General features: G+C 51.1%; 1 protein-coding gene across 1 annotated transcript in view; it reads right to left on the bottom strand.

Annotated features, from left to right (window-relative positions):
* Positions 1 to 1,074: 1,074 nt before the first annotated feature.
* The window catches only part of LOC144934271 (uncharacterized), a 42,584-nt gene continuing 29,075 nt past the window's right edge, over positions 1,075 to 14,583 (bottom strand). The window contains exons 13-19 of the mRNA XM_078859951.1: positions 13,737 to 13,901; positions 12,488 to 12,598; positions 10,958 to 11,300; positions 8,009 to 8,170; positions 5,402 to 5,495; positions 4,470 to 4,574; positions 1,075 to 4,313 (exon numbers count right to left, since the gene is read on the bottom strand). Coding sequence (XP_078716077.1) covers positions 4,509 to 4,574; positions 5,402 to 5,495; positions 8,009 to 8,170; positions 10,958 to 11,300; positions 12,488 to 12,598; positions 13,737 to 13,901 — 941 coding nt within the window. The 3' untranslated portion in view covers positions 1,075 to 4,313; positions 4,470 to 4,508. The remainder of the gene's footprint in view (positions 4,314 to 4,469; positions 4,575 to 5,401; positions 5,496 to 8,008; positions 8,171 to 10,957; positions 11,301 to 12,487; positions 12,599 to 13,736; positions 13,902 to 14,583) is intronic.

Here is a 14,583-nt window from a genome sequence, read left to right as displayed (position 1 = left end):
TTACTGCAGCCTTGCACCCCTTCGGTTCTCAATCGTAAAACATTTAACAATAATAATAAATACACAGGGCTTTGATGAAACAAAGTAGTCGTACTGACGTGTCCGTGCTTAATTTGCGTTTGGATGATTTAACTTCTAAAAAAAGATCTGACCATGTCTCGCACTCCCAGGGGATGCAGCGTGCATCCCCAGGTTAAGAAAAACCACTGGGTTAGAGCATCGTGGATGTGGAATGTTATTGGCTCTATCGGGTGGTAGAGGGTTATAGTTAAACAGTGACACTACACCATTGGAACCTCATTTGCCAGTAGAAAAATATGATAATTGTTTTTTTTAAAGGTAAAAAAAAACAATTATCATATTTTTCTACTGGCAAATGAGGTTCCAATGGTGTAAATGCTTGACCCGAGCTGTCATACTCTGATGGTGCATTGTCTTTGAGTTGTGCGCCTTTTGGCGTTATCTGGTCCAACACCATGTGAGACTAGGCTCTAAGGAAAGCTGTCTCGGGTGTGGACCAATCAACTTCAAGGACAGTGCATACATTATCAGAGTTGTGTTTTTTGTTTGCATTCCGACTGCAGGTATTGTGGTCTATGCAAACATGACTCCTTGTAAAAAAAGGTGTCCGTTTTGTTGCCAGATAAAAGGGTAAAAAAAACAATTATCAGTGACACTACACCTCCACCTTTTAACCCAAAATAAACAAATAAATAATCAATCCTCGCGCATCACCACATTGTAAATGTCAACTCGACCCTCTTGAAGCTTACCAGCTGGTCTCGAACGGTGGAATCATCAAATCTACTCTGTCGACGCGTTGCAAGATTATTTCATTTTTTTCTCAGCCCAGCGTCTACACACACCGCCTTATCATTACCGTAGCGATTAACGATTGAAACACGATAAGCAATTAAAGTTCCTCTTGACCTTGATGTTATTAATTGAACCTGTTAATTTTAATGTACTAAACTCACGAAAGAATGTAACCTTGTCAAGTTCCCCCATGATGCTTTGCTGCAATGATCCTGTCAATAAACATAGAGCCACAATTCACAACACAAATTGTACGTTTTTAGTAAAAAATACTTTATTTTTTTATTCCAGTGAAAAGACTGTAATCACAATAACAAGAATAATTTACAGCCGTATACGTCTACTGCTGGATGAAGGCCCTCCCCCCTACCCCCTGTTGGTCATGGGGGTTGTATGGCCATACTTCACCACGCTGGTCAGTGCGCGTTGGTGAAGGGGCCCAGGACTGGTGCAGATATCGCTCGCCAAGCAATCGAACTCAGGTCACCAGGTTCACAGTGCATTGTGCTTACACCTGTGCCATCACTCGACCCGAAAGGACATTTGGTAAGAACAACAACAACAACCTTCACATGCGAATCATCTCAGCGACAAATTATCGATGCCACTATCGCATTTTAACCCTTCAGGTGAGCAAAACAAGGGAAACGAATTGACGGTTTAACATTAAGCGTAGTCGTGGCACATGTTGTGGGTAATAACTATGGTTGTTGAATGACAATCGCTAGAGTGGTCATCGTTTTCAGCATCGATTTACCGTTTCCGAAAAACTCGGGCATCAACAATCAATTGCAGTCGAGTCGTTCAAACCCGGTGGCCACCTTTTATAGGGCCCGGCGGCTAGGCCTGAATCACCACGTGTCCCTCTCGCTTCTCGGTTAAAAGGTGCAGCCCTGAAATAGCCTGCTCACGCCCACTGCTGGTGGAAGGGTCTCCACCGGAGGGAGCTCTAAGAGGGCACGGGCATTTGGACTACCCTTCCCCGGCTGGAAGGGATATTGGGAGAGGTGAGCGTAGCCACGTTTTACCCTCGCCGCACGCTTGCTGCCGATTGATTGCGGTTACACCTCAACACACCCGCAGCAGCGGCAGGGGCGGTGGCTTTTGGCGAAACGTCGAACAAAAACGGCCACTGGCATCGCGCGCTTTCAGGTGCGCTTCTGCGGAGCGTTTGGAACGCTCTTCCTTCCGATATTAGAAAGCCACTGAGGGGGAGGGAGGTTATGCAATTTTAAGTCATCATGTAGATTGAAAACTCATTTCTTTTTGTGTTACGTTGTTATCCCCCCCTACCCCGCCGCACCTACGATTAGCGCGGTTGGCTACGTACGGCGCGAAAGAAGTTCAACGTACATACGCGCATGCATACGAAAGAGGGGACGGGATTTGGTGGGGAAATACGCAAAAAGATACAGATTGGCGGAAAAGGAGGTGAGAGGGGTGGGGACGAGGGCTTCTGTGCTTAGGGGGGGAAGAGACAATCTGGGAATCAACTCGGAGAGGCATTCCTGCCGTGCCATCGCCTGCCCTGCACGCGGCTGCGCAGGCGCTCACGAAACAATGACGAGCAGCGGTCCCCTTAGCAGGATCACAACGCGTCGACTGACGTGCACATTCATCCAGTAGCGGAACGAGCGTGGGGGCAAGGTAGGGGGGGGGGGTTGCCTTGCCCCCCAAAGCTACGAGTTGGAGCCCCCCTTGATAACCAACATGAGACAACTCAAAGGTTTGGGGCCCCATCTGACCGATTCGCCGCACCCCCCGTGAGCTGAGAATGTAGCTTCTACGCCACCGCGACAATTCTCAATGCGTGGCAAGCCGGTGACCGGGTGTTTTTTTAAATATAGATACCATTCTTGTTCATGTGACCACTACTTAACAACAACCCTAGCAAAACACGCAAATATAAACACGCGAACCATTCTGTGTGTCCACTCAGAAACAACGCAGTCCATCGGCCTGTCGACTTTCCAGACCGATATGAATCCAGCAACAGGATTCGTGTAATTTTTTCAAACGCCAGTTTGCTTGTTTTGAACAATACTCATAGTTTGCAAACACGACAGGGGGTTGCTTGCTTAAGAAAATTCTGCTGCTGCTTCTGCTGCTGGAAAGCGTTGGTCTGGGAAGCCCGAAAAGACCGTTGGCTAAACGACGACCTTGCTTGTTCGGTGGAGACACATAACAGCATTCTGTTCATATTTGTTTTAACATTGTTCAGTAGTAATTCTTGACCTCTTTACACGTGTGTGTGTGTGTGTTGCAGCTGCGAGGGTGGGCAGCGATCGGGTGTCTAGAGACTCGCGCTGTTTGGTTTCGGTGGAACGCTCAGTGCACGACAACAGCTCCCATGGTTTCCAGACGCAGCGTTGCACTGCGCTCCATTCATTCATTTGTACATCATCAACATCAACAGAAGCCAGCCTGTTGTGTCACCGTACACCGTAGCCTGTATCAGCTTTAAGTTGCTATGAACACGGTTGGGTTTTTCCTTTTAAAAAGAAAAAAATTCTATAAACACGTAGCGTTAGCATTTTCCCCAGCGCTAAAAATGACGCCGAAACTCAAAAGTAAAACTTGTTTACGAGTGTACAAGTACCCACGAAGTGCATTTGCGTAGAACACCAGCCGCGCAAAGTGTTTTATTCTCCCGGACGTCGCCGTCGTCTCTCCGATAATGATTTTACGGGTTGTCTGACTTTCGCAAGCATTGCATTGTCACATCCACGAGGTAAACGTTTAATATTTTAAATATGATTTAAAAAAATAAGAATCCTGGCCACAACGTGGGAAAATGACACCCGGTGGGAAAAACGAACTGATCCCCAACATCACCCACGATGCCTCCTTGCCTACCGCCACGGGGAGCCGCGTGTGGGTTTGGCAGGCTTGTGAACGTACCACCCCGTTCTAGTGGCAGCGGCACTGCAGAGGCAAGATGCGAACTACCTGTCCTGGTGTGGAGGAGCTCGGTGGGATTCATCCCGTTCATGACACCTGCTGGATATATTTGGAGTTTGCGTGTCTCTCGCTCTCTCTCTCTTCGTAGTCACGTGCATTTCTCTCCCGGTCCTCCGGTTTTTTCCCCTCCACATTTTAGAGTATTTGGCTGCGATAAATGTCCACGTGGTAAGCCACTTCGTTGAGCCATCATTAGCGGTCAGGTCGCTTCTGAAAAAGAGCTACATAGCTCAGTGGGCCTTACCTGGTAAACAAAACATAGGTTAGTTGAGGTTACATTTTGAAATGTCCATCTTCTCTTGGATGCTTCCATTATAGCGTTGGTGTTCTACTGCGCGCCAGCGTGAGTCTGTACAATCCCATCGCGGAAAGTACAATAATTCGTGGAGAGTACAAGATTTCCAGCGTCCAGTTGTTTCTGTATAACAGCTCATTGTTTGCAGAACAATCCCAGCTTCCGGTTCCTTCATTATTCATGCTCAAGACTTCACCGGTGACTTTTGATCGACTGTAAAATCAGTAGAAATTCTGTTTGGCTGCAAAAAAAAAAGACATTTCTCGTCAAACTGAAAAAAAATATCTCATGCAGCATTTTTTTTTAATATATAAAAAAAAACTAAAACGACACACACACAGGCGCAATCACTTTTTTTGTGGCCGCTCAAAAAAAAACGTCGTACGTTTCAACTCACCTCGCGGTAGATCAACAATGGCCCGCACTCTTTTTCTCGTCAACTGCAAATCACTTCGGCGCCTTTCAAACTCAATTCGGCGGCGGCTGCCGCTGCCGGAGAGGGCTGTGAAGGGTGACATTTTAGAAGAAAAAATAAAATTGAGTTTTTTTTTACGGTTTACGATATCGGGGCTGCAGCAACTTGGGACGCGCCATCGAAGGGAGCAGAAAAGAATAATAAACACGCTCCGTTGTGCTCACTGCCAATAACGCGCGCACTCGATTATCGGAGAAGATGTAGGGATCTCTCCGCCCGTTTGCATTCTGTCCTCACCATGAAAGCACACGGTACAGTCTGTTCTCCTCGAACACGTGTCTTTACGTGATTCATGTATTAGGGAACACATTTTTCTATTCCGTGGATGCGAATTGGATATAGCGCGGTTGAGCGGACAGAACTACGTCGGCGCGAGTAGGAATAAGCGTAGCATCGCACGAGGCGGGATGCTGCTGGATGCTTCCAGATGCTACCCACGCAACTCAGTCTTTGTTCATCCTGCATACGCATCTCACGTGTTATTACGGACCATGCTTTACCCCGATATTATATATTATTTATTATAACGCATCTTTTTTTCCATAACACGGTTGTCCTTCGGGAACGCAACCACTACCGCGTTGTAGGAGAACAGACTTGTACACAAAGTCAATGACATTTCAGAAGGTAGTTGTAGCAGCAACCCTGGAACGTGACTTCGTCAAAAAGTTATCAGGGGGTGGCAGCGAAAAACTCAGGGCATGATGGGGCCACGATACATTCGATGACTCGACTTAAAGAATTTAGAAGGGGGGGCCACATTACCCCCCACACCCCATTCCCCCGAGATGCCAGATGCTACGGGACCGAGAAGGTGTGGTTTTTATTTTTGTTGACTAGATCAGTCGACTCACCGTTGTATCGGTTGTGGCAGGCTTGCCATCTGCCTTCCCGAGAAGCTGTTTAATATTCCACAGGGCTAAGTGTCCCGTCCTCTCCCTCCATTTCCTTAAATACACACAATGTTTTGTTTGGGGTGGGGATGGGGGAAATTTTATGACATTTGAAAGGCGAGGCTTGGTCGGTAAGTGGGCGGCTCAATTTATTTGCATAAAAAAAGCACCCAACGGCCATCGCAATTGTTGCATTTCGCGATTTTTTTTTTTAAAAGGTTCGTTGGTTAACGTTTCGGGAAACGCAAAAGTAACGGCTTGTCTTCGCGCCGGTAAAAAAATTGTGAATTCGAATGGCAATATGTTCGCGCGGGTTGCGGCAAACGATTTACCGTTTAAACGTGAATATCAATGTGTCTCAAGTACGAAATTAAATCAGAAAGCACTACGGAGTGCCGTGGCTGCCAGACTGACACGTGGAAAAACTAATTTTCTTTAAAATGCACTTGTATGTGTGTATGTATGTATGTGAATATGAGTGTGTATAGAAGTTGTGTCCTGGAAAAAAAAAACGTCGTAAGTCACAAAACATAATTGTCCACAAAATTGTCCACAAAGTAGGGTGTTATTCAAAGTTGGAGGATTAAGTGGATGAAATTGAGCGAGTGATTTGTTGCGTTCATGGTGTGGCCATGTGTGGGGAGGTGATACAGTGAAAAAAAATGTGTCATGCAATAAAACCAGCAAGGGCATCCCTCGTTATGTGTGCATGGGTATGCATGTGTGTAAAAATGACCATATCTGTGTGTTTTTGTAAGTGAAAATATGAACGTGTGTGTGTATGTATGTGAGTGTGTGGGGAGCGATAGTGCAGCGGTTAGCGCGCTGCGCCATGAACCCGGCGACACGGGTTCGATTCCCGCTCACTGCCAACATCAGTGACGATTATCTGAACCGGTCCCGGGCCTCCCCTAGGTCGACTCAGCCTCAAATGAGTACCTGGTGCGGTGTGTAAACATTGCCACTAGGGAGACAAAGGCGGTCGGGCGTGGTGTTGGCCACCCACCCCCTCGTGTGTCGTGCCGACCTTCACAGGTGCTTGCTAACAGCACTTGCCCCAACAGTCTGTTAAGGCTATACAGGGTGTCTTTGTATGTAAGTGCATGAGTATGTGCTTTAGTCTGGAAGTCTGCGGGGGACAAATTAATTCTTTGGCGGAGGAGGGAAAACTTTAACCGTGAAATTTTACAGGCATTTTCAAGCTCTGATATGAACATGTACCTGTGGGCATGCCCAACGATATTTCTACAGCAAAATATACGACCGGCGTTTAGAATGAATACGCACCGAGCGACACATTCCATTGAGCGAGCAGTGTGCCTGTTGGCTGTTCATGATAATCCAGCATCCTTTCACTGCTAGATGACGGCCTCCATCCGTCACCTTCTTGCAACGTACCAACCCATCTAGCACCTGCATACGAGCTCATGTCGAAGTTCCATCTCCGGCGGTGGACGTTCGTGTCGAGCATGTTGCCTCCTTTTAGGAGGGCACTCCGAAGTGAATCTCAAGCCGCCGTCTATCGTCTCTCGTAGCGACCAACTTTCTTTTTGATAATTGTTTTTTTACCCTTCTATCTGGCAACAAAACTGACACCTTTTTTTTTACAAGGAGTCATGTTTACATAGACCACAATACCTGCAGTCATAATGCAAACAAAAAACATAACTCTGATAATGTGCAGCTTTCCTTAAGGAAAGCTGTCTCGGGTGTGGACCAATCAACTTCAAGGACAGTGCACATTATCAGAGTTATGTTTTTTGTTTGCATTATGACTGCAGGTATTGTGGTCTATGTAAACATGACTCCTTGTAAAACAAAGGTGTCAGTTTTGTTGCCAGATAGAAGGGTAAAAAAACAATTATAGGTTTTTACTGGCAAATGAGGTTCCAATGGTGTAAAAAACTTTCTTTTTGTCTATAGATTGCGTGCTTTCTCCCATTCACTCTCTCCGTCTCGATGTAATTCTCAGCGTGCACCTCCTCCAAGCTCCTTTGCACATGTTTCGGACGACGTCGTTGCGGGCACGCGCTTGTGTTAGGAGCGCCATCGGCACCCAAAGACGCGATGTGAGGGGACTGTGGTTGGACACGGCGAGTTAGGGGTGCCTCGGTGGCTCGGAGGTGTTAACTCCCTCGCCTGGTATGCAGGAGGTCGTGGGTTCGATCCCGACCCTGACTCCTGTATCTTTGGAGTTTGCATGTCTCGTGGTCACGTGGATTTTTGTCCAGGTCCTCCGTTTTTTTTCCCCCTCCGCATTTAGAAACATGCGGTTACAGTGATAATAGGTTTTTCCCATTTTTTTCTGGCAACAAAATGCGGTTACAATATTTATCTCCCATAAATTTCCACGTGATAAGCCACTTCGTTGGGCAACCAATTGTGGCTTCTGTAAAAGAGCTCTGAAGCTCAGTGGGCCCTTACCTGGTTTAAAATTTTACAACAACAAAAAATAGTTTTTTTGTTCAGTTAGGGGACAAGCGAGGGAGACTGAGCGGGTTAGGTCGAGGCCGCCGCTTCAACTCCCGCAGGCAGGGCCCCCCACGCCAGACCCCCCCCCCCCCCCACCTGCAGATGCAGAGGACGCAGGCCGCGACGGCGGCCACGAGGAGCGCGAGTCCGACGGCGGCCAGGGACGTGGCCAGCCACTGGCGATCGCCGGCGCCCTGCGCGTCGTAGCTCTCGATGTTGAAGGAGGAGCACCGCTCGCCCCCAAACCCCGCCACGCACCTGAGCGGAGCGCGGCGCCGCCAAACACACGGGCGGCGGGAGAGGGCAGCGTTAGCGACGGCGGGAGGGGCACGGCTTTTATTGTACGCGCGCGCGTGTGTGTGTGTGTGTGCGTATGTTGGCATAGTAGGGGGCACAGGTGGGTCATTTTAGTCACTCAAGCTGTTGGCACCTGGGTACGTTTCGTGACCTCCTGCCGGCGGGCGTTCGACACTTCACGTGCCCTTAAAGTGCACCTAGCCTGGCACAGGCGCCGTGGTGATGTCACTGCCACTTAGTGGCGAATGGCGATTGTTGTTGTGTGTTGAAGTTCTTTCGCACCGTACGTAGCCGACCATGCTAATCGGAGGTGTTCACGGGAACGTATGTGCGTATGTATTTGAACTTCTTTCGCACCGTACGTAGCCAACTGTGCAGTGCTGGATTATCGAAGTAGCACAAGTAGCATCTTCTACGGGCACTTTAAAGGGCCCCGCACTAAACGCTTTCAAGCTATAAATTCCGGTTCAGTGATTCTGCACTTGCTCTATTACTATAGTACGATACTGCCTTAAACTTTTATGAACGACTGGGTGTTTAAGGTGAACGATTTGTCGTATTATCTGGCTGTATAGCAAATAAAAGAATACAATAACTTGACTATGCAAGTAAAAAAATTTGTATTTTAATATTTACGTGTTTTTATTTTATTCAGGGCCCCTTAATAACATATGCTACAGGCCCCGCGCTAGCTTAATCCGGCACTGCAACCGTGATAATCGGAGGTGTTCACGGGAACGTAAGTGTGTGCATGAATGTTGAACTTCATTCGCACAGCACGTAATCAACTGTGCTAATTAGAGGAGCGCGCTCATCATCGCACTCATGGCACACAAAGCGCTTGCCACAAACGAACCGCAGTACCGCCCCTGATCTCGTCAACGAGCATAAACCATCATCACGCCAACTCCGCTCATCCTCGCAGCAGGAGCAGCAGCAGCGGCGGCGGCGGCGGCAGCAGCAGCAGCTTTGTTCGACGGCTCGCAGCTTTTGGCTGCGAGCCGTCGAACAAAGGCGGTGGTCGCCGCATCGCGCGGCGCTTTCAGATGCGCTTCTGCGGCCGTCTGGAACGTTCCTCCCTTCCGATTGTTAGGAAGTGACTGAGAGCTATGCACTTTTAAATCATCCAGATTGAAAACTAATTTCGTTGGAACTGCTTTTTGTTTAGTTTGTTGTCCTTCCCCCGCACCTCCGATTAGCACGGTTGGCTTCCTACGGTGCCAAAGAAGAAGTTCAACATGCATGCACCATGAACCTCGAGACAAGGGGTCTGATGTGTTAACCGGTAGATAGCGCCATCATGTGGGTGGCACACACACACACAAGTATCAACAGCAACAAAGATCCCCAGTGTAGCCTGTAACAGACTGTAGGGGCAAGTGCTGTTAGCGAGTAGCACCTATGAAGGCCGGCACGGCACACGAGGGGGGGGGGGGGGAGTGCCAAACACCACGCCCGGCCGCCTTTGTCTCCCGATGTTTTGCACACTGCACCAGGTACTCATTTGAGGTTGATTCGACCTAGGGGAGGTCCAGGACCGGTCACTGGTGGTGGCCGTGAGCGTGAATCAACCCCGGGTCGCCGGGTTCGTAGCGCAATGCGCTAACCGCTTCCCGCACACAAAAATAAACCCTGCACAGCAACAAGATGTCTATGGGGGGGGGGGGGGGCAGGACAGCAAGCAGGTTCCAGAGTTTGACGGCTAGCTCTTCCTATGCCCTGCAGGTGTGAGTAACCAGGAGGTCACAGCAGCAACATGATTCACTCACCCCACCGCAAAGCCGCTATATTAGGAGTGAGTGCGTCATCGCGCCTGCTCAACATCGGGTGCGGTTTTGACAAAAGCTACCAAAGGTCATGGTTTTTTTTTGGCCGGAGCAGTATGGGTTCCAGGAAGGTTGTCCCTGAAGCCTCTCGACAGGGAGCATGAACCATCGCCACGCGAACTTTGATCATCGCAGCAGCAGCAGCAGCGGCTTTCGGCTGGCCATCGAACAAAGACGGTCACCTCGTCGCGCGCTTCTGCGTCCGTCTGGAACGCTCTTCCTTCCGATATTAGGCAGCCACTGGGGAGACCTTATGCACTTTTAATCATCTAGAACTGCCTTTTTGTGTTTAGTTTGTTGTTCTTCCCCGCACACCTCCGATTAGCACGGTTGGCTACGTACGGTTGCGAAAGAAGGTCAACGCACGCACACGCACATTTGCAAGAACAACGAAAAAAAAATCTGGATTTTGTCCCCTGTTTAAATTATTCAGATCAAAAGTGGCAGGCGCTGTTTAGTGGGACGGGGGGGGGGGGGCTATGATCAGTGGGCGGGGCCTATGATCAGTGGGCGGGGCCTATGATCAGTGGGCGGGGCCAATGATCGGTGGGAGGGGCCTATGATCAGTGGGCGGGGCCTGTGATCAGTGGGAGGGGCCAATGATCGGTGGGCATGGTCTATGATCAGTGGGAGGGGCCTATGATCAGTGGGCGGGGCCTATGATCGGTGGGCGGGGCCTATTTTCGGTGGGCGGGGCCTATGAGCAGTGGGCGGAGCCTATGATCGGTGGGAGGGGCCTGTGATCGGTGGGCGTGTTTCGTGGGCGTGGCCTTATAAAGGTATTGCAGGGCTGATGGAGGGGAGTATCTGCCACCTTCACGGCGTGTCCCTGGTTTGAGCTTCCAAAAATAAAATATCATCAGCTTCGGTCGTGACTCTTCGTCGTGCTGCGGCCCAGACACCGCGCCCACACTCAACTCACTTGCACATGGGCTTGTTGAGCTGCACGACGAGCATGCAGTCGCCGCCGTTGAGGCAGAAGTGGCGAAGGTGCTCGGGGCAGTCGGTGAAGTGGCTCCGGGGTTTGCTCCCGCAGTCCCGGCAGCCGGGCTCCGCCGTCCGGTTCCAGCCATCGGACCCACCCCGCCTGGCGGTGTCAGGGACGCAGGCCCTGCAGCCGGAGGTCACCAGACCCCTCCCCTCGCCGACCTCCGTTCCGTTGTTCTCCGTTCCATTGTTCTCCGCGCCGGGTTCCGTTCGCACGGGGGACGGCGGGAACACCGACGCCTCGCCGCCCCGGTCGGCCACGGTCGTGGTGTTGGTGGCTGCTAACCGCACACGTCGGGAGAGACAACCCCGCGTTAGTGAACGATGGCACCTGAGAACGGCCCGGCGGTAGCGTAGAGGTTAGCGCCCTTCGCTACGAACCCCAGCCACCGGAGTTCGATTCCCGCTCACAGCTACCAACACCGGTGATGATTATGTGAACCGGTCATGGGCCTCCTCTGTGGCCGGGCGCGGTGTTGGCCACCCACCCCCTCGTGTGCACCGTGCCGCCTGCATAGGCGCTACTCGCTAACAGCACTTGCCCCAACAGTCTGTTTAGGCTACACGGGGGATCTTTGTCTTTGTGAGGGAGAGAGAGCCGAGCTGGCATTGCTGAGAGGCAGCGCTCACCTGTGACCCAGCACTTTGGAGGTTGATGGATCAGGTTAGTTACTAAACCTGCTGAAGTTGGCCCAGGGGATTGCAGCACAGCAAGTGAGGCTGTGAACTCACCGGTGCAGAGCTGTGAGAGCTCTCTAAAATATATAAAATAAAATAAAAATAAAAAATAAAAATATGTTAAAACCACGACGTTTTATATTTTTTACTGCCAGTATGCTCACTCAGGTTAATAACTATTGTTGCAGTCTACATTATAGACTGTCAGTACACTCACCAAACTTAATAACCAGGCTACAGTCTACATTAGTATTTTTTTGTTTTGTATAATTTCAATTTTAATCATTTTATGTATTTATTTATATCTACGTGACTTTACCGAAAGAAACAAAAAATGTGAATTCCTGCAGTCACGAAAGTTTTAAGTCAAAATATTATGAAGCTCATGGATTCAAATTGCCCTGAAGTTCATGGAAATCGGACGAGACAAGATCACGCAAAATAACCGTCACATCTCTTCCCCTTGTTTTGTTTCTCCAGAGAGGAGTCGCACCACCACCACCACCACCACAATCTCACGCGCCCGTAAGGGAGACAAAGGAACAGCAGCGGTATCCAGACAGAGCAATACCGACAGCAGCAGCAGCACCATCTGGCAAAGGGGAATTGGGTAAAAATAAAAATAAATTTTTTTTACAAATGCGCCACGGGCTCGCAACATTTGACGCGGACTTGCAGTCGGTTTGTCGTTAACCCGCTGGCAGCCCCACGATTTCACGGCACAGCCACCGCCTGAGAGGGCCCCCCCCCCCGCCCGTGCCTCCCGTGCGGGAGCCTCGTTTCTCACCGCGGGTTGACGGCGACGGCGCCGATCCGTTGGCCGCTGGAGGCGAGCCGCCGAAGTGGCCGCCGCAGGCCGTCTGCGCGCCGGAGAGCTCCAGGAAGCGCTTGACCGTCCCTTTGGGGCGCGAGACAAACGCGGCGCGCGCCGCAGGGAACGTCACTCGCCCGGAGAGCGACGACGCCGGTGGCACTGACGCGGAAAATTCCGACGCACGCTCGCGGCGTTGACTGTCGCGCGGTAGGCGGTGCGGTGGTCGAAACCCGCCCGGGCGGTGCCAACGGCGGCGCTGGCCGGGAGGTTTCGCCGTGCAGCGTTTTAGGAAAATGCGGTGACGCCGGGAGTTTTTCGCTCGACAACCGCCGGACCTTTGACCCCTTTTCGCCTTCAGCTGTCCCGTTGGCAAATGCGCACGCACGCGCTTCTTGGCCGCGTCGGAACCCGTTTCCGTCATAAAGGGGCGATGTGATGTCTTCTCGAATGCGCACGTTTGTCAGATGCAAGTAAAGTGGGTCGTGTTAATTGGTATTCTCGATAAACAAAAAATATTCGGGCTCAGCATATATAGAGTATTCACACGTACAGAAAATTACTATTCGTTCAGCGTTGCAAATTTGATTTTTACACGATGCATTCGGAGTGAGATTAAATAAATGTGAATTTGAAAAAAATTGAAATCGGCAGTGTGCCAAAAAACACAAACACTGAACGTACAGTAGGCATATACATTCATAAATGGTTGATTCTTTGACACACACAAAAACAGAATTTTTTTTATAAATCACGAAAAAGTGCACTATTAAGGCGCACTGCATGTATGGTGAACTTGAGAATAGATTTCAATTGATTAATGAACCGTGCTCCAAAAAAATCACGCGAAAGCTGAACAGCACGCAAATCTGAATGTACATTGCAACCATTCAATTGGCTTCGCATCGTGCCGTGAGGACCAGGCTGGCCCCCGCGAACGTGCGCCGGGCGAGGGTGGGGGCGAGGGTGGGGGCGAGGGTGGGGGCGAGGGTGGGGGCGAGGGTGGGGGCGAGGGTGGGGGCGAGGATGGGGGCGAGGGTGGGGGCGAGGGTGGGGGCGAGGGTGGGTAGGGCGCCCACTCGAGACATCGTCGTGCGATGCCAGCGGCGGAGACCAACCATCGAAGTGCGCAGGCGGTGCGACCGCACGGGAGCCCACGGGCACCGGCGATGAATTTAGCTCCAAAGCCGCCCACGCTCCGCTCGCCGCGCCGCACGCCGCTCACCGGACTTGGGGACGGGCGGCACCGCGACGATCGCCGACGGCCGCATGGAGTCCCCCTGCATGTGCACGAGGCGGCGGCCCGAGCGCTTGTCGAGTCGCACGACGGTGCGCCGCGCCAGCGTCGTGAACCACACGCTGTCCCTGTAGACCGCCAGCTGGTCCACGGCTGCTCACCCGCGCACAGACGCAAGCGCGAGGTCACGGCCGCCGCCGTCGTCACGGTCGTCGTCGTAGCGATCATCGTCACGGTCAATCGTCACGGTCATCGTCACGGTCATCGTCGCGGTCGTCGTCACGGTCATCGTCACGGTCATCGTCACGGTCATCGTCACAGTCATCGTCACGGTCATCGTCGCGGTCATCGTCACGGTCAATCGTCACGGTCATCGTCACGGTCAATCGTCACGGTCATCGTCACGGTCATCGTCACGGTCAATCGTCACGGTCATCGTCACGGTCAATCGTCACGGTCATCGTCACGGTCAATCGTCACGGTCATCGTCACGGTCATCGTCACGGTCATCGTCGCAGGTCATCGTCACGGTCATCGTCGTCGCGATCATCGTCACGATCATCGTCACGGTCATCGTCACGGTCATCGTCACGGTCATCGTGGTCACAGCAGCAGCGCGGGGTGGCTCTTCAAGAGATTGCACCGCCCGTTATCGATGTGCTTGAGTGAGCCGGGCGCATCACAGGCAGGGGGTGCCTTGCCACCCTCCCCCTGGCAGCCAAAGCTACGAGTTGGAGGGGGGGGGGGGTGGGTGGCCCCCTTGACAACCACCACGAGAGATGTTTTCAACGACGGTGTAAAAGAACAAAGCTCATTTAAAATGCGGTTAAAATTT

The sequence above is a fragment of the Lampetra fluviatilis genome, chromosome 9 (genome assembly GCF_964198595.1).
Source record: "Lampetra fluviatilis chromosome 9, kcLamFluv1.1, whole genome shotgun sequence".
NCBI lineage: Eukaryota > Metazoa > Chordata > Hyperoartia > Petromyzontiformes > Petromyzontidae > Lampetra > Lampetra fluviatilis.
The sequence above is the reverse complement of the archived record's forward strand: the minus strand, read 5'-3'. Positions and strand labels throughout refer to the sequence as shown.